General features: G+C 36.9%; 1 protein-coding gene across 7 annotated transcripts in view; it reads right to left on the minus strand.

Annotated features, from left to right (window-relative positions):
• SLC16A9 (solute carrier family 16 member 9) overlaps positions 1-20,571 on the minus strand; it is a 58,823-nt gene that overhangs the window by 13,053 nt on the left and 25,199 nt on the right. For all 7 annotated transcript variants that reach the window (XM_072823179.1, XM_072823172.1, XM_072823175.1 and 4 more), the window contains 2 exons: positions 16,831-17,062; positions 5,935-6,078 (listed from right to left, as the gene is read on the minus strand). In XM_072823179.1, the coding sequence (XP_072679280.1) occupies positions 5,935-6,078; positions 16,831-17,026 (340 nt within the window). In that variant the 5' untranslated portion in view covers positions 17,027-17,062. The remainder of the gene's footprint in view (positions 1-5,934; positions 6,079-16,830; positions 17,063-20,571) is intronic.

Genomic DNA, 20,571 nt, shown 5'->3' on the forward strand with positions numbered 1-20,571 from the left:
TCTATTTTAGGAAGACAAGCAATAAAACATTTGAAATCATGTACATATTTTTGAAAATGCCTACAAATTTTTTTAAATATCCTTTCATCATATACATATTTTTGTGTGTAACTGAATAGATATCTATAAAGCCCCTACATTTACATATGAAAACTTCTCCCTGAATTATTAATTTTATGAAAAGGAAACATTTTAGTAACCGTGCATTTTAACATGGCAATCTTAAAAAACAATATGAGTGAGCTACAGAATCCAGACACTGTGTGGGGTAGGGGAGAAGAGGCAGTGCCCTGGACATTCCCAGTTTGGCTACTAGAAGTCTCATATCCTGGAAAACCCGTCAGTCCTGGGCAAACCAGGACAGTGGTCACTGTAGTGGAGGGACCTGTCTCTTGGTCGTTTGAGAGAATTCCCATCCTGTGTGTTTCAAAGCAAGTATTTGAGCCACCTCTTAGAATAGTTGAGACAAGATGATTTACTATCCTGACCAAAGGTTAGGATAGGCAATTGCATGTGGTGTTCCAGAAATATCTACTTCCAGAAATGAAACTGTGGGAAGGTAACTTAGGGCACCATGAAAGATAAATAAGCTTAGTGTATCTAAATGCGGGTACTTTTTAAAAAGATTTTATTTATTCATGAGAGACACAGAGAGAGAGAGAGGGGCAAAGACACCGGCAGAGGGAGAAGCTGGCTCCATGCAGGGAGCCCGATGCGGGACTTGATCCCACGACTCTGGGATCATGCCCTGTGCCAACGGCAGACGCTCAACTGCTGAGCCAACCAGGCGTCCCTAAATGCAGGTACTTTTATGCTGCTAGCTTCAAACATCTGCCTGGAAAGCTTAAAAATGCAAGTGACTGGCTAGGTTTTTTAATAAACTGGCTCTGACTGTAGCTTGAACAGTGTCATGTTCATGAGTACTCTGAACATAACATTATGTACTCTTAACATGAGTACTCTTAACATTCTAGTTAAGGTCTGGAAATAAGGCAGGCTTGGATTCAAATCCCAGCTCCATCTCTTACTGGCTGGGTGACTCTGGGGACTCTAGAGTTTACTGAAACTCTCTAATTTTAGTTTCTTTATCTTTAAAACAATTTCACAAAATAGCTGTAAAGATTAAAAGACATAAAAAATATAAAATATTTAGTATCTGTGCCTAGAATATAATATAATAAGTACTAAAAAATAACCATTGTTTTGACATGTTTTCACTTTTCACCTGAGTATTATAGCATTATATCACTAATAGCCTTAGACTAATTAGAAAATCATAGTTCCTTATTACAATTGAACATCCATGAGAGAAAAAAAGACTATCTTTAATGATATAACCATTAAAAACTAAACTAAACAAAAAGGCTTATAAAACTCTAACTGCTAAAATGAACGTGAGGAAATGACCTTTATCTCATTTGCCATAATTGAGTAAGAGAATCAGACTCTCTGTAAACATGGTGTTTTCTTACCCTCCCCAATCTCAAGAAGCTGTGCGGATTCAGTCTACAAGCAGATATTATCATGAAAATGAAGGAAGCGAAAATTGAATTTTTCCAAAAACCAAGAAGGAACAGTAAGAAAACACTAACCAGGTAACTAAATAACAATATACTCAGAAGAAAACAGAATGGAAGACCTTGATTTTGAGTTGTGCTTTTCAGAAAAGCAAAAACAAATAACTGGAGAGATGCCTGAGCAACTCATTCAGCACATATTTTCCACCCCTACCCCCATCCTGCACCCCACTTTCTTTTTCCTGATTCAGTAAAGTAATTGAAAAAATAGAAGCCTGAATTACCAGGTTTGGCAGTGTGGCTTACAGTCAATTGACAAAGGGGAAACTGCCATTTTATGTTAGAAAAACTAAAAGAGATAACATCATATTTTCATTATGATACTTTTTAAAACATCAACTAAGTGGCAAAACAGAATTATGCTCATTAGTACAATTTAGTATCCTTTTTGATATTGTGTATTATAATTAAACATACTAAAATGCTTTAATTTCTTTATCTATCTTCTTAATCTATTATGTCAATATTGTTGATTCAACAAAGCTTCCTCAGTAGCAAAACATTGCTGCTGTGGTCTTGAACTAAGTGGTCAGAAAGGAATTGAAGGGGAGAGGATGTATGCAACACCTCTTGTGTCTCTGTGTATACATTATTTCACAAATAGGCATAATCGCTCTGTGAAGTCTTTTGATAAAAATATAAATAGAAGCTCAGAGAGATTCAATAATTTTCCAAGGTCACAAAACTGATAATAATGGTTATGCTAGCTAGTATTTGTTGTTGCCTTACATCTTCAATTCACAAAACCTGAAGGTGGATGTCATTATTACATTCTGTTTTAAAAAATGAGAAAATAGAAGTTAGGTAACTTGTCTGGAGGCACACAGCTGGCAAGTGAGTAAGATCGGGTTAACCCAGATGGTTAGATCCCAGAGACTGCCTCTTGGCGCTTGCTCCTTCCCTCCCATATTGTTGCTCGTAAGAGACCATCTAGTTCATTCTAGCAATGAAAATGCTTAGTATAAAATTCTGCACAGAATTGGTGCTCAATGAATATTATCATTAGAATGAACCTTTCTTGTTTTTTCTAAGAAACTCAATACAAAAAGGAAAATGAGTTTAGGCCATAATAATTTCCTGTCACTTCCTTTTCAACTGGATATTCTAAATTGCGATAGAATGTAAGAATCATTGTTCACTATCACCTCATTTATTTATCCCCAAAATATTCAATGAGCCCTGGACTATGTACCTACTGATGAGAAAGAAAAGAAAGAAAGAAAGAAAGAAAGAAAGAAAGAAAGAAAGAAAGAAAGAAAGAAAGAAAGAAAGAAAAGAAAGAAAGAAAGAAGAAAGAAAGAAAGAAAGAAAGAAAGAAAGAAAGAAAGAAAGAAAAGAAAGAGAAAGAAAGAAAGAAAGAGAGAAAGAAAGAGAAAGAAAGAGAGAGAGAGAGAAAGAAAGAAAGAAAGAAAGAAAGAAAGAAAGAAAGAGAAAGAAAGAAAGAAAGACAAAGACATCTACCACAGTAATAAGTATTAATTATCTCTGGCTAGGAGTAGCTCACAGGACCTCAATAATTACCAGGGGGAGTGATTTTTTATTAATTGAAATACAACTCAGTTCTTTTATTTGTTTTATTTTTATTTATATTTCACCTGACTTTATTTAGTCCTCACAAAACCTTGTGAGGTGGGTTTCCCAATGTGCCTTCACAGATGAAGGGGGAGCCATTTGTCATCAAGCTTGCTGAGGTTCACAAAATCTCCATCTCCTGACCCTAAGAAGGCCAGCACTCTCTCCACAAGCTTACAATTGCTTCTTAGTTGCAGGGATTAAGAACCTATTCTCACAAATCGAACTTCAATTATATATATATATATATATATATAGAGAGAGAGAGAGAGAGAGAGAAGAACCTATTGTCAAATCAGAGCTTCAGACCTGAGTCTGTTTCCTGACCCAGAAACATTAAGTGAAGGACAGACTGGGATTCGAGGAGGAAGGACATGGCAACAAATGCTATGACAAGTATAGATAACAGTACCCTAAATACTTCCCCAAAGATGACTATGGCCATTTATTTAGGTAATTGTGCACCAGGGAAAGTGGGATACCCTTTGAGCATTGTTGGACACAGGACATGAGCTGGCAATGTTAACTCGGGGCCTGAAGTATTTACATGGCCTTCCCTTAGAGTGTGGTCATGCGGAGCCAGGTAATATATAGGATCATGGCCCACTTCTGGCTCACAATGGATTCACCGAGTCCATGGACCCAACCAAATTCCTAATATTTCATTGGCTCACACATTCATGATGGTGAGTATAACCCCCTACATTGTTCCTTGGCCAATGGAGTAAGAGTTATCATAGTGGGGAAAGCCAAGTGGAAGTCCTATAATACTACCAGAAGCCAAAAGTGTCAATCAAGACCAATCTCAGATCCCATTTAATTAATTGATAATCATAGATTCATGGAGGTGGAAGGGCACAGTTAGTTCTCAAAAGGTTTCAACAACATAAGCCAAATAACTTCACATTGCTCCCTTCATTACTACAGAAATTAAAATTTAGTTATGGGAGTTAGTTAATATTGTCTTTTTCTTTCTGTTTATTATTAGATAGTCTTCCAACACAATCAAATGTATATAACTCTTATATATTGCAAGCCAATTTTTAACTCTTAAAAATTCATTTTAATCTATAAGTAATGCATGCTATGGTATCACTCACTGCATCAATTTCTAAGTTGGTAACAACTTTGTATGCCTAGATTAACCTTGAAACCATGTGAAGGAGGAAAATCCCATGAAATTTTAAATGTGTAGTCCAGAGCTTGGGGAAAATGCTCAAATCATATCAATGACATAATAATTCAATTTTCTATGTAAAAAGGGATTTGTCCTAAAAGGAATAATACAATAGTCATGCATAAACACAGATATCTACCTTTTTATTTTAATGGCTTTAGACAACAATGCAAAATGATTATTCAATGGATACTCTCAAATTTTACACAAGAGACTAACGTATTTTTACCCACAGTCCAAAACTGTATTAAGCACTATAGGGAATATAAAATACCAAAAATATATTGCATGCTCTCAAAGAACGAACATAGGACTTGCTTATTTAGATTCAGATCTCAGCAATATTAGAGTATGTAGTTAAATTTAAAATAGACTTTAAGTGTTCAAAAAGCACAAAAATAGTTACAAAAATGTGAACGGGGTCAGGATCTGGTGTCAGACTGAATGGATTCAACACCAAATATCCTAGTTATATATCTTCAGTTAGTAATTTCTCTGAGCTTCCCTTTCCCTCTCTGTAATTTGGGTTCTTGTGAAGATTAACTGAGGTCAGATAAAGCATTCAGCACAGAGCCAAGCACACAGGGAGTACTCAGTGCATATTAGCTGCTATTACTTCTATTATGTTTATTTGGGAAATAGTCCCAAGTAAAAAAAAGAGGAATATTACTAGTCAACAAAATTAGGTTCCTTCAGACACTAGGAAAAACGTTGACTGCTGGAATCATCTTTTTCAAGTTCCCTATCAACGCCTCTAGGAATAGTCTGATGATGCTGAACATTGAATACAATTAGTATAATATAGGGGCGCCTTGGTAGCTCAGTTGGTTAAGCGTCTACAGTCCGCTCAGGTCATGATCTGGGGGTCCTGGGATGGAGCCCCACATCAGGCTCCCTGCTTAGCGGGTTGCCTGCTTCTCCCTCTCCTCCTGCTGCTCCCCCTGCTTGTTCTCTCTCTCTCTCTCTCTAATAAATACATAAAATATTTAAAAAAACAATTAGTAAAATACATCACAAAGGCATCTGCACCAAAACTAACTGTCAGTGCTCTCAGGCTCCGGACCCTCTCCTGTAACCAGGATCATCATCAATTATCCCCACCACTCAGTTTTTCTTCACTTGTGCCTTATCTTTAAAAAATAATAATAATGATGTGTTTTAACATCTACTTTTTATTTCTGCTGTAACTTTGAGTTGTGCACCCTGGAAGGACAGGATGTTTAGAATACAAATAGCTCAGCAGAGCCCTGCTTAACTGGCAAATGTGACAGTGACCATTTCCTAAGTCAGTGGGAAGTGCTGTCAAGCTCACGCTCCCCCCTCTCTTTTTTTCCTTTTTTGTGCTTTAGAAACCAGTGCTGAAATGAAAAATCTTGTGCCTCGCAAGAGAACATAATATGCATTGATAAAACATGTTTATCTTTTCAAACATTTTGACTCACTGAGCAGACATGTTACTAAGGCAGTAGCTTTCAGTGATTTGGTGATTGAAAGTAAATTATTTTTTATCATTTTCATGCCTTATATTAATGGAATAATAAACCTGACATTGATAAAATGATGTTTAGCTCTGAAGCTTAGAAAAATTATAGTGACCAGCTTTCTTACCGACAACAATACCATAGGAAAAAAACAGAAAGTAGAGATTGGGAGCAAAACTGCTCAACATCAAGCCTCCAGCTACCATGAAGCCACTGAAGATTGTCACAGGTCTTGCTCCAAAAGACGAGACACAGAGGCTGCAGACAGGACCTAAAATAATAAATGAAATCTTCACTTATTTGACAATCCCATCATAAATTTAAAATAGTTTTTTCCACCACACAACACCACTAACAATAAGCATCTACTGTGTATTTACCATATTCCAGACACTCTGCGAGATACTTCCCATAAACAATCACATTTCATTTTAATCTCACTGCAGCCCTGGTAGGTGGATACTACTTTTAACCTCATTTTTTGATAAGGAAATTAGAGTTTCCTGATGGTAAGGCCACATAGTTAAGAAATGGGCATTCTGGAGTCAGACCTTACTCAAATTTGGAGCTCTGCTACTTGCTGGTGATTCAATCTCAGGCAACTTTTTTGATCTCTCTGTGCCTCAGTTTCCACATCTGAAGATTGTAATAAAAGTACCACTGCACAGCGTTACAGCAAAGACAAATGAGAGCACAGGTGTCAAACTGATCACAAGGCCTGACACGAGGAAGTCCCCAATCAATGCCAGCTCTTCAGTGATGAGAATGGCAGCAGCAGCCACCAGAGTAGTAACAGGGGAAGAAGTAAAAACACAGGCAGTCTGACTCCTGAGCCCAGCATCTTAACCATCATACTATGCTGAGGATTTTTGCCTCTTGCACGTTCCATGCATTTTTCCTACCCTGCAAAAGGGTGGTCATATAATTGATGAGAAAATAAGCTTGATGACTGGCTGAACACAACCAATTGTGACCCTGTAGAGAGATGGGGGTGGTGGTGGTTATTTACTCCCTAGAGACTATTCTGGCAGGTGAGGTCAAATGGAAAAGCATCCTACCCATTTGGGTATGAGTCAGTCAGTACCATGGTCCTACATTCTATGTGTGATCTGGAACTTGTGGGAGGAAGTACACCATCGAATGACAGGTAACAGTGACACTACCTAGATCTGTTCTATGGGTAAGTGGGCAACTACTTAAGTAATGGGATTTAAGTGATAGTGAAATTCTTTCCCAATAGCAGGATACCTAAAAGACACTTACAGCTACAGAGCTGAGCGTATCAGAAACGAAAGGACATTAAGGATTATTCAGCCCATTAGTCTCATTTACATGGAAGGAAACTGAAGCTCAGAGAGGTTATCCAAGCCCATGGCAGAAGAAAGAGCCCAGACTTTGAATGCAAGGAGAAATACACCTTAATTAAGTTGCCAACAACCTTTCAGGTACAAATTATCATCCCCAATTTTTAAAAAGCACAATCACCAGGATGACGAAAGGCAGACGATAGTATTATAAGGATATGAAGCAATCAGAACTCTCATATTGTCTCCTAAAGCTGAACATAGCACATTGTATAGCCCAGAAATTCTGCTCCTATGTACACACTCAATAGAAATACCTGTTTCAGAAGTACATAAATGTTCATAGCAGAACTATTCATAGTAGCCTAAAAACCCAGATGTTCATCAGCAATAGAATGTATAAATGAATTCTGGTATAGTCATACAATGGACTATTACATGGCAATGAGAACAAATGATTTATAGATACACATATAGAAGTATCTCATAAATATATGTTGGGTGAAAGATGCTCAACACAAGAAAGTATACATTGCATAATTGCAATTATAAAAAGTACAAAAACAGGAAAAATTAATCTATGATTAGTAGTCAAGATAACAGTCATCTTTGATAATGGCTAGGGAGTTATAACCAGAAGAGAGCACAGCCCACCTTCCAGGGTACTACCAATGTTCTGTTTCTTGATGTGACTGCGCTTATCACAGGTGTAACTTGGTTTGTAAAAAATTCATTGAGCTATTCTTATGATATGCACACTTTTCTGTATATATCTTTCATTTAGTAACCTCAGAGAAATGAGTTTCATTGTTAGTAAGTGATAGAGACAGGATCTGACCACTCCAACATTCCTGCCAATACCAGAGAATCTCTCAAGTGCATACTTAAGAACAGGATATGACCACTGAGATAGCACATAGCTCTCTCCACATGTACAGCTCTCCCACATTTATCCCTGGTCATGAACTGGCCCCTGACATTTCAGGCCTTCTATGTGAGCTGGTATAGAAAAGCAGACTGATATATTTATATGATAAACAAAGGGGAATATTCTGTGCCAGTGTTTTAAAAGGAAAATCCACTTGAAAGACCAAACTTATTATCCAGTAGTTGAGCTATCTGTATAACCAATGAGAAATACTTAGACACTTCAAAAATAGAACTGATTTTAATGGTCAAATTTCATAAAACATCATAAAAGCATGACCCTTCTGTGGTGTTTACCAAACTGCACTGACATTGAGACTCGGTGTCAACAAATTTAACAAGCACAATGGAATTAAAACACAGAGATAATTATTGGCATACCTGAAGAGTTTCAAGTTCCAACCCCAAAAAAGGACTTTAAATGTATGCTCCTTAATGCATGATAACTCCACAAGGAGACGCAAAGTATGGGAAACTAGGTATGTAGATGAAGGGTAATAATTTTCATAGCATGTACACTTACACTAGAATTATTACATGCTAGTAAGTACATAACCATTATCAATTATGGGATAAGTTCCTAAATCATTTTGGGCTAACATATGACTCTTTGAGAAAAAAATTAAGCTTAGGGGAAAAATGAGCAGAAATTCTTTGATAAAAACAGTAAATTGAGAGCTCTTTTTAAAAAATTATCTACTTTCATACTGCCATCTGCTGCTTACTTAGAGAAAAAAATCTTGATGTCAGAGATTTAAAGCAGATTTTTAGAGCTAAAAGAGGCCTTGAAAGAGTCCAAACACTTCATTTTTAAAATGATAAAACTGGAATTCAGAATGACCCTGTAATTTGACTAAGAATCCATAGCCAATCAATGATAGGGGTAAAGGCAAAGTCAGCTTAGCATTTTTCCCAACTGAGAAGTATTTCATTTGACATCTTAATTATTTCCTAAAAATCAAAATACTAGTAAAGAATGCCAATATACTTTTGTTAATAGCTTACAGTTTAAGTAGTTCTGTGAATTGATGGCAGATGAAAATGTAACATTCATGCTCGTTTTGGTGTTTAAAATTTCAAAGCAAACTATTTTATTCTCATCCTCAGAACTAAAGTATCTCTAGATTCTATTTACGTAGATTTAGACCACAGCGGCCTCATATTTCATCAATAACAATTAGGGCAAAGTATAACTGGAATTGACCATTAAGTCACATCTGCAAGACATAACACATATACATGCTTATTAGTTCTAGCAATTTCAGGCAACTTTTCCAAGACGAGAAACCATAGAGTACTCCTCAGTACTGGATCAGTTTCAAGAGATAAATTCAATAAAAAGACGACTCTCAGAGGAGATTTCTTATAATGCTTCAGGTCTCATACTTTGCAGAAGGGGTCTTTGGAACAAGAGTTAGTTAACTCATAATATGAGCCAGTGATTCTACTTCTTGAAAGCTGTGAAATTTTAGACAGAAAGGAAGACAGAAAGCTTCATCTGGTGCCAGTTTTTTTTTTTTTTAACAAATAAAGTCTTTTTAAAAATGTAACAACCATCTATTATTGCTGCCATTTCTTTCAAGAGGAAGAAGGATTTTAATAAGGAAATAGTGAGAAAGATAGGACTTGAGAATAAAATAAATGTAAGATAGTAAGAAGATAATAGGAACCTTATACACACACACACACACAGGATATCAGTGCCTTTATAATCATTTTACCTTCAGTGAAAATGTTTCTTGGAACTACAGTTGTATGTATATGGTGTTTGGTAGCCATTATTACCATTACTACATTCTGTTTGGGAGATTAATACTGACGGATTGGTTGAACTGAAAGTCCTTGGCTACCTGTTAAGTAGCAGAGCTGGCAGTCAGCACAGAAGAATGGTCTAAGGATGGAGATGGCAGTGTGGGGCACTGACAGGTGAACAGCTCTAACCTTCCTCACAAATGAGAGTCAGGGCTCTTAAAGATATTCTATTCTCCTGGCAACATTATTGGCACAACGGAGACACATTCACTCAAAAAAAAGTAAGAGCCCAGGGAGTAGCCCTACAAACCAAAGTCAGGAGCAAAGAAAGAAAGGAAGATAAGGATGGGATTACCTCAATCAATCGGATTTGCAGATGACTATTAACAAATTGCTTTATATTTTTTGCTTCATTTTGTGCTTATTGAGGTAATTTTCAGCAATGAGGGGAATAAAAAGGGAAATGAAAATGAAAATTCTAACTGAAAAATTGTTTTGTTGTTGTGATCATGGGTGAATTAAGAAAATGAGAAGAATGGGTTGTTATAAGGAAGTCAGAATGATCTCCAAGTAAGTGATGAAATTGTTTGCTTCAGCCCTCAGGGTAATTTAGGAAGAAATAACAGAGCTAAAGTTTTGCTGGCTGTTAAAATTAGCACGGAAGAAGAATCCTCTTCTTAAAATTTAAAAGTATGTTAGTAATATTATATTTAAGTCTGCATCAATCAAACAAAAGACTAAACATTTGACCACTGTCATTCCTTCACTATTTAACAAGTGTCCACTGGAGTAACACTACACATTAGAAATACAAGAAGTCACACATATGAGCCACATATGGAATTCTAAACTACCTAGTAGGCACGTTAGAAAAGTAAAAAGAGGCAAAATTAATTTTAGTAATACATTTTATCTGATCCAATACATCTAAAACATTATCATTTCAGTATCATTAATGAGACATTTATATTCTTTTGTTTTGTGGTAAGCTTTGAAATCCAGTGTGAATTTGTTAAACTTATAGCACATCTCAGCTTGAACTAGTCACATTTCAAATGCTCAATAACCACATGTGGCTGGTGACTGCTGTGCTGGACAGCACAGCACTGGAGTCTCATATTATGATAGAAGACACAGAGAGAAATACACACAATCCAAGACCTACACCAGAAGACAAAATAAACACACAAGAGTTAAATTAAAATCCAAAGTCACAGACAAGAGGCACCCAAAGAAAGGTTTCATATGTTTTGGGATTTCAGAAAAGAGAGAGCACCTTGGGCCAAAAAACTGAGCCTTGCACTGGGCCATAAAGTATGGTTTTATCAACAAAAGGGATGAAAATGCTAAATGGAGGAAATAGAAACACAATGTGGTTTTCCACTTTCTCATTATTATAAGATAGCTTTGGGAAAGAAATCATGCCCTTTGGGAAATAAATCAACTTCCATACACTTAGCTCTCCTAAACAGTTTCAGAATCCTAAGAGTGGTAGGATGGCCAGGCCTACAGCACTGAAGCCATAAATAGGCTGACTCATAAATAGAGTGAGAAATAAAATAGAGCAGTAACCATGCTGTATTAACTGTAGCATAGCAAGAATTTCCTAATAGAGCAGATGACTGGGTCATGAGAGACTTATCCCTCTACCCACAATGCAGGCAGCCCAGCAAGTTTTTAGAGGTTTCTCACCCGTTGTTCCTGCTGAGACCAGAAATTCAAATTCATCTCCCTAAAGGAAAAGAAAGGCACTAAGGAGCCAAACCCAATCAAATCCTTGATCTCGTGCAGAGTGACTGCCTTGCTTGTTGATTGGTTTGGTGATATACAGAGAGTACAGAAAGCTAATTCAAAAATCCAGAGTTATTCTCACCAATCCTGGAAATGCCTAGCATACTGGGAACTAGCCAATGCAACAGAATTCTTGTAGGAGGCAGAAATTCAGTCCTCCTTGAAGGAGTTAACAGAGCTTGGGAATAAAATCATCCAGATAATCCTCAAATGCTACTCTGTCAGCAGTCACAACTCATTCAGCAAGCCCAAATGGCTATACTGACTTACTATATTAATCTGAGGATAGATTTACTGACTCATTATCAATCTGCAGGTCTGTGGAGGAATTAAGGAGAAAAGGGAGGAGAGACTGTTAAATCTGCTTAGAGTACAAAAATACAGAACAAAAGGTCTCCCTGCTGTTTCAGCAACTCTGTTGTCTGAAAAACGGCCCCACCCTTCTTAAATTTGAAAAATGACGTCTAACCAAGAAGCACTTTAGCTCATCTGAAACCAATGCAGAGCCATGATCCTCCTTGAGTTAAGTTCATCTCTCCTCCATCAGTCACGTTTCAGGCAGAGAAACAGAACCAGAAGATACGTGTGAAGAGAGATTTATTGCAAAGAACTGGCTTATGCAATTGTGAGACCTGGCTGGGCAAGTACGAAACCCCTAGGGCAGGCCATCAGGGAGGACAGGTTGGAACTCTTTGGCAAAGGTGGAAGCTATCATTCGAAGATGGTATTTCTTCTTCTGGAAAAAATCATTTCTGTTCCTAAATCTTTTTAATGGATTGATGTTTCAATCCATTAAAATTTGGGTGCTGAGACATTCACCCAAATTATCTAGAATAGTCTCCCTTCCTTAAAGTCAGTTGATTATGGACTTTGAGCACATCTATAGAATACCTTTACAGAAACACACTATTGCTTGATTAACTAGGGAAATACAGCCTAACCAGGTTAACATTGACCATCACATCTCCCAATGCACTGCTTCCTTCTGCAACCAGATTTATTCTACCAGAATGCATCAGAGCAGTGCAGGCTCCAAGAATCTGCATAGAGGGAATCCATATGGATGGCTTTCTCCTTCAACGGTCCACCATGTACAGCCCATCCTCCCATCTGGCCCACCTCACAACCAATCTATATAAAACTCCAGACTGCTTTGCCCTTGCATTTTTGAAGTCTCAAATTAGTAAGCTTTTTTTCTGTCTCCTCCCTGAAACTAAAATCTCTTATAAGCACAAAAAATGTCTTCTGTCTTGGAATCACGAGCACAGAGGAGACTCTATGGATGTATGTAATGGAAGTGAGCTCACTTACTATGTGTAACCCAAATTCCCAGCATTATTTATCCCAAGGATCACCTGGACAAGCAAATAATTCAGACAAGAGGAAGAAGTATTTTCTCCTCAATTATTCAAGTTTCAAAGAGAAGGAATGAAAAATTAAGATTATGAAGAATGTAAAGAAGTACATGTCTTGCATTGTTCTACTGTGCTACTGTGAGCTACTGTCCAAGTCTAATTTTGCCAGAGAAAAGGGGTGGGCCTTAAACTTTGAGATGCTTGGGGACAATCTTACCAAGTTCTAGTTCTCCCTTCAGCCCATCGCCCCAGAAATATCTTTGTCATTCATTCTGAAGGGTCCCTTTCTTTTGCAGATTCCACAGTTTGGTTGGAACTGCTTGGGAAAGTGATTTTACTTTATTGTGGCTGATTCTTGTTCTCAAATAGCTAATGTTTGTGGAGCACTCACCATATACCAAGCACCATCTCAATTATTCTATACAACAATCATATTAGGTAGTACTTTTATTGTCCCCAATTTAAAAATGAAGAAACAGGCTTAACGGGTTAGAGAAACTGGAGGTTGGGTGTCACTATTCCTCTTAGAGAATGGACTTTATCTTGGGCTTCATCTTCATGTGGGCATCTTGGCCCCTAAAACTTAAGAACAATAATGCCTACTTCAGGGCATTGTTGGGAGGATCAATTAAGATCAAGTATGTGAAAGTGGCTGGTATTGAGCCAGGCACAGAAGGGGCTCTTAGTGAACTGGAGGGACAAGCAAATGTAAGCTGCTTAGCAGAGGTACTTATTCTTCTGGGTCTACCTCAGTTATAAAGCCCCAGGAGCTGGACTGTAGAAGAGCTGTATTGTAGAAGAGACCTACTATGTCTTCTCTGGACAAAACTGAGTAAAGACAATAACTCATGTACTAGAAATATTATGGCCTACCTGCATCATAATCATCTGGGGAGCTAGTTAAAATGAATACACCCATCCTCACCCCCCATCTCCACCCCACTGCACTGATAGGTAGGAAAGTGCTTTTTTAGACAAACTTGAGTAATTCATATATACTCCTGAATTTAAGAGTAAATATACACAAACACACATATACACACATACATATATATGTGTGCATATATGTATGTATATATGTAAAGTCCATCTTTATCCCAAAAAAGTATGAATATAACTATATATACACAAATATAAATTATATTTTTTATCAAAAAACATGCAAAGAAGTCCATTTATGTGTGTTTTTTTCACCAAATCAGAATCAGTTGGCACTATTTTTCATGTTTTACATGGCATATGCACTGCTACAACCAAGCAGAAACCCTACAGTAGCTCCCTTTACAAATAAGTGAAGGCAAATCATACATTAGAGAATTATCGAAAACTGCAAGATTGAAATCTAAGTTAAGAGGGTTTAAGCCAGTGGTAGTTCCCATCTGAAAATCACTTCTCAGGTTATAAAAATTCACATATGTGGGCCCTATCATAGACTGACTGAATTAGAATGTCTGGGGGTCGAATAAAGGCCTTTATTGCTAAACCATTTCTATAGATGATTCTAGCTACCTCCCTGGTTAGGAACTGCTGATAACCATTTGGGTCACCAAAATAAGCTATACTTTTCCCATTTTCAAGGTAGTACTAATGTGTTTGTTTCTCTGTACAACAAAGTTGTTAACAAAGGGCTGACATGGTTCACATGCTGTTAGACACCTCTTGCTAATACTTCACTAGCATGGTTTCCAGGCTTGTCCTTTAATTTATGTTATGAAGAGACGGGGAGGCCAATATCATGCATGTTCAGTGAATATCAACTAAAGTGCTCACACCTGTGCACATACACACACCTATCAGGGGTCGCTCTTCAGCCATTATATTTTTCCTACCACTCCCTCATTCATAAACACTCTGGTCTCTTTATTCCATGTTCACTTTCAAAGGGTATGACCAGCTGGTCCAAGTGCCTCCTAATCTAGCTAATGACCTTGAGATGAAGTGAAGTGGGACTTACACAAGGTATCTCAGCTAAGTAGTCTTAGCATCAGGATTTGAACTAGCCATTGACTTCAATCCAATGCTCCCTCCCCACCCCAATACTTGTTCTCTCCCCTGAACATTGGAGGGATGCTCTATTTCCACAGCTCCTACAAGCAAGCCTGGCTTTGTAGGCTTAAGCCTACTCTGGCCTCACAGAGCACAGCTCTTAGAAGGGTCATGCACTTGATTTACTGCTCTGCTGTTGCTGTCTTACAATTCTTAACAAGAGGTCTTGCATTTTATCTTGTACTGGAGCCTGCAAATTATGTAGCTGGACCTCCTAAAAGCTAAGGGGCCCACTCATGACCCTTGAAGCAGAGGGAGCTTGGGGAAAGTGTAGAGCTGCAGTTCAGAGTCTCAGCCTGAGTTCTGCCCCAGCCATCCCTAAAGAGCTCTCAGCTTCTCTGAACCCTCAACTTCTACCTGGACAGACTTAGTGAAAAAATTTGTTCTCTGAGTGTGTGCTGAGACATCATTTCCATTACCCTTGACCCCTGCTGGAAGACAAAGTAATGACACTTTTGTTTTACTTAGTATTCGGTAATAGAAATGTAACTAATTGGAGAACATCAAAAAATTCTGTCCTCCTCATACCAGATCATTTTCTAGAAATCAATACTTGCAAACCCCTATATTAACAAATCACATATCATCCATTTGTACTTTGACAGCGTTGCAAACAATCCACATTTTGAAAAACTCTTTCAAAAAATCTTGAGCAAACTCTTCCTGTTTCTCATAAGTTCATAATGATAGTATTATTTTCATTTGTTTAGTTATGTTTAGTTATCTTATCTGGCATGGCCAGATGATCCAGCATTGTTTTTCAAGTCTTGCTTTTAATTTAAACAAGGTAATACATTAGTTGGAAGCAAATGTTTTGTTTTGTTTAAAGAAATTCTCTTTAGTGATATTCAGGAGGAGGTATGGCTAATGCATTTTGTTTTCATGAAATCATTTCAAAGCTGAAAATTACTTTACAAAGCACCACATTCAATGTCCTTATTTTCTCCTTATATACCCACAGAATAGAGATTGTGATTTACTCATGAACCATGTCATAGCACACAGAAAGAGACCCCAGGGCTACTGATCCCAAACCATTTTAGCACATCTGTGCTTAAATAGTTCCAAGTAAATTAGATGACCACTAAATATTGCTGCAGAGTTCAAACTATTACTTCAGAAACTAAAGTGCCATATGATTTTTATCCTTTAAAGGTAAACAAAAACCCTCCACTGTTCTTTCTAAAGATGACAGGAGTCACTATTATATATAAATATTTATGAAGAACATTACTTTTGGAGACATTATGAGAAGTCTTTTGGAGACAAAATACCTCACATCTGTATCATATATAATACTATATTAAAATTCTGACCAACGTCACCAGTGTGAAATGGGACTTTCTTATGAAGGTGACACAAATGATGTTCATACAATTTGATCACAGTGTACCTAAATCTGAGAGGAGTAATTTTGAATCATACAGGAACTGCTTACAGGACTGCTTAACATCAAACAGTCCTTTGGTCACCATCATTCACTGGACATGCTTGGATCTATGTCTTCATCTCCCTGTGTCATTCTTTCTGATGTGTGTCTTTCACTAAACTGTGAGTCTCTTAAGGACGGAAACAATGTGTTTACTGTTCATCTTTTTAATATCCAGCATCTAGCACACTGCCTGGCACATAATAGCAAAAAAATGAATAAATAAATGAATGAAGATCTCATGGAACTCTGTATTTTCACACAGATTTATTATAGAGAAAGGGACCATGATCTCAACGAAGGCAGGGAAATATGTTATACTTAAAAAATATCCTCCTATGCCTTGCACAACATTAGTTATGCAACAAATCTAATTAAATGATAAAGGGGTGAGAAGAAGCATAAATATATCCACTTACTTGCAAGCAAGCCAACTCCACTTGCAAGAGATCCGACCCAGGCTGTTTTTCCTTTCCCTTCACCAAAGGTGTCCAGCCATTCTATGTACAGGACTCCAACAGCCAATGGTGATCCATAACACAAAAACTGAGTGAAAAAGGAGACAAGCACAATCACCCAGCCCCATCCACCATCAGGTGACTTTTTAAATTCCATCGTAAGGTAAGATCGTGAGGTATTCCTCTATAGGTCCTAAGCAAAAACAAAAAGAAGAAAAGCATATTTAGAGCATGGTAGGGCACAGTATTTTGGATTAAAAATATCTCCTCCTAAATTAAATCATGAAAAGCTTCTCTAAAAATACACATGGAAAAGCATTAAATATCACTGACATAACAAGTAACTTTAAAATTTTTACTGATGATTTGAGTAGGGAATACATCCACATGGTTCAAAAAAAATTTTTTTTAATTATAAAAAGGCACAGAGTGAAAACTGTCCCCACTCACCAAGTTTGGTTTCTTGTCACATGTTGGCTTCCCCAGGAAGCAGACTCTTGTAAGAAGGAGGTTTTTTATAACAGGCAGGAGAGGAAAAAGGTAAGCTGACATGTAGTGTCAAGAAACAGAACTTTTGTTTAAGATTTTATTTATTTATTCATGAGAGACACAGATTGAGAGGCAGAGACAAAGGCAGAGGGAGAAGCAGACTCCTGCAGGGAGCTCAATGCGGAACTCGATCCCAGGACTCAAGAATCATGACCTGAGCCAAAAGGCAGACGCTCAACCACTGAGCCATCCAGGTGCACCTAGAAAGGGAACTTCTAAAGCTGAGATGACCCTTCAGAGTTGCCCTGAGTTAGGCATGGAGAGTTGACCCATCATATCCCCATGTTGATCATTCACCAGATTCAGGCCATCCAGGAAGAGGGCGTGACCTTAGGTGAGGGGACTCCCTTCAAAGGAGTCAGTCATTCCCTTAGGGCTGTCAACTGAAGGCACCCTGCTGGCAGTACTCTTAGCAGCTGGGGCAAGGAATATCTCATTCACAGAGGGAGTCTGGACAGGAATTGGCAGCATATGACAATGTCCACCAATTTGAGTATCCTTCCAGATTTTCTTCATGAATATACAAGGAAAACCAAGCAAATGTTCTTAGATTTTCCTCTTTTTCAACCAAAAGTAGCATATTGTACATTCTATTCCAGACCTTGTCGCATGCACGTAACATCCCCAAGATTTTTCCCTATCAATATATAGACAGCATCCTTAGTCTTTTTTTCTTAATAAGCATAAAGTATCTCACCAGATGGCTACACACTTGTTTATTTACCGAATAGGCAAACAATACACAGCCTTTTAGTCTCTTTAGGTGTTTGGCTATTGCTATATGATATATAATATATATATCATAATATATTATAATATATTATCTAGTTTATTAGCTATCATCTAGTTCAAAAATGAAAAAGAAGGCTGAAAGCTATACAGCCCACACCTATCTATTTCCCACCTAACTCCCATATCCTCCTCAGGAAAACAATGCTTCTGGTTTCCTTTACATTCTTCCAGAGTTTGCTTATGCATATATTGCTAACTCAAATATAGATTTCCTCTATTTTTTACACAGAAAAATAGTATGATATACATACATTATATATATATATACACACACACACATATATTTGTATATGTCTTGCTTTTTTTTTCACTTGACAAATATCCTGAAGATCTTTACCATCAATGCACAGCGACCTTCCTTATTTTCTTCTTCATGCTGCACTATGTTTCAGTATAGGACTTTCTCTTAATTCAACCAGCTCCCTGTGACTTACAATGAAAACACTGCAGTGAATAACCTTACATATACATATATCTTTCTGCATATATGCATATCTGTTAGGTAAAACCCAAAAGAGGAACTGCTGAGTCAAAAGGCATGTACACTGTAATTGTAACCAGCATTATGAAATTGGCTTCAAGGGATTAAACCAATTTATATTTTCCCCAGCAATATGGGATGTGTCATAAAACTTTTGGGTTTTTGCTGGCATGGTAACTGTAAAACAGTATTTGAGTATAGATTTATAGTGTATTTTTCAGCATTCCTTGAATGTTGTGTTCCTTTCATAGATGAAAAGTCATTTGTAATTCCTATCTAATTCTCGGGTATATATACATAGGTGTATTTCTGAATTTTCCATTCTGGTCCATTGATCTCTCTATTCACTCACCATTTCCACATTAGTTTAATTACAAATTTAACTGTTCCGTGAGTTAAATTTGTAAGTGGATTTAAGGCAATTTGATCCTTTTATGATGTTGAATCTTTCTATCAAAAACATAGTGTGCCTTTGCATTTGTTTAAGTCTACTATTGTGTTCTTAATGTTAAAATTTTCCCTAACATTTCTTTTTAAGTATTCTATTCTTTTTGCTAATATTATAATTGGGGTTATTTCTTTGTGTATGTAAAAGTTATTGATGTCTATATGTTAATTTTGTGTCCCACTACCTTACTAAATTCTCTTGTTTGCTGTAGATTTTTGGATGATTCTCTTGAGTATATACAATATATAATACAATAAAGCTACACAATCATCTACAAACAGTGATAGTTTTACATTTTTATTTTGAATATTTATACTTCAGATTTCCTTCTTTTGCCTTTGCATCGAACAGGGTATAAAGAATAATGTTAAATAATAGGTAAGGTTTATGTCTTTGGTTCCTAACTTAGTTGGAACACTATCAAATGCCAAGCTTCTGTCTCTGGGGCTTAGATCAATTTATTTCACAAAGTTAAGAAAACATTTATATGTCTCTATTTTTGAGTATTCTTATAAAGAATGCTTACTATATTTTATCAAATGCATTTCTGGCGCAGAAGATGATTAAGATTTTTTCCATATAACTTTTAATGTAATAAAATCTGTATTTTCTACTATTGAACCATCCTTGAATTATTGCATTAAATCATCCTTGGTTCATGCACTATTTTGATTATCTCAGCCTCTTTGGGGGAAAAGGGAAGGATTTAAATTGATAAGTGATATTTGTCTTTTTTGGTTTTAACTTTTACTAAGTTGTGGTATCAAAATGATATTTTAAAAGAATTTGAAAATACTACTTTCAGAGTTCAAAAACAGTTTACATGGCAATGGATTTGGAGGCCCAAGCCTTGATCTCCCAACAAGTCTTCCCACTTAATCCATACCTCCTATGTCTCTGCACTATGTCAGGTTTACAATTAGTTTCGACAGAGTCTTCTTTGACCACAGATTTTTCTAAGCCATTCCCTTGGCTGTGATTTCATCAGATAATAGCTAACAACAGTGGAAATCATCATCCATCCATTCATGCACATCCCTAATTAGATAATGGAACATTTGGTTACCTTAAGAGAATACAGTTACATCCATCAATTTATCTGGGGTTCAGTGAATTTCTTCACTTGGACATTCAGAACACTAGGCAGAAATCACTTCACCACCTGCCACAGGCCTTTGTATAAATCAACTTTCAGTATTTCGTAACTGAAAACTGGAAGATGTTACAATTTGTACATAAAACTGTAGAGTCTAAAAGCCAGTCTCTTAGACCAAAAGATTGTGTTAGTAGACAGAATACTACAAACTTCCAAATGTCTAAATTCTTTGAAATAATTAGATATGTCCCTTCATCAGAAATTAACTCCCTCTAGTACTTACTGTGCTGTAAAAGCAAGCAATGTAATTCTGGTCCTTCTAATGACAATTTGGTA

Source organism: Canis lupus, chromosome 4, assembly GCF_048164855.1.
Source record: "Canis lupus baileyi chromosome 4, mCanLup2.hap1, whole genome shotgun sequence".
Taxonomy (NCBI): domain Eukaryota; kingdom Metazoa; phylum Chordata; class Mammalia; order Carnivora; family Canidae; genus Canis; species Canis lupus.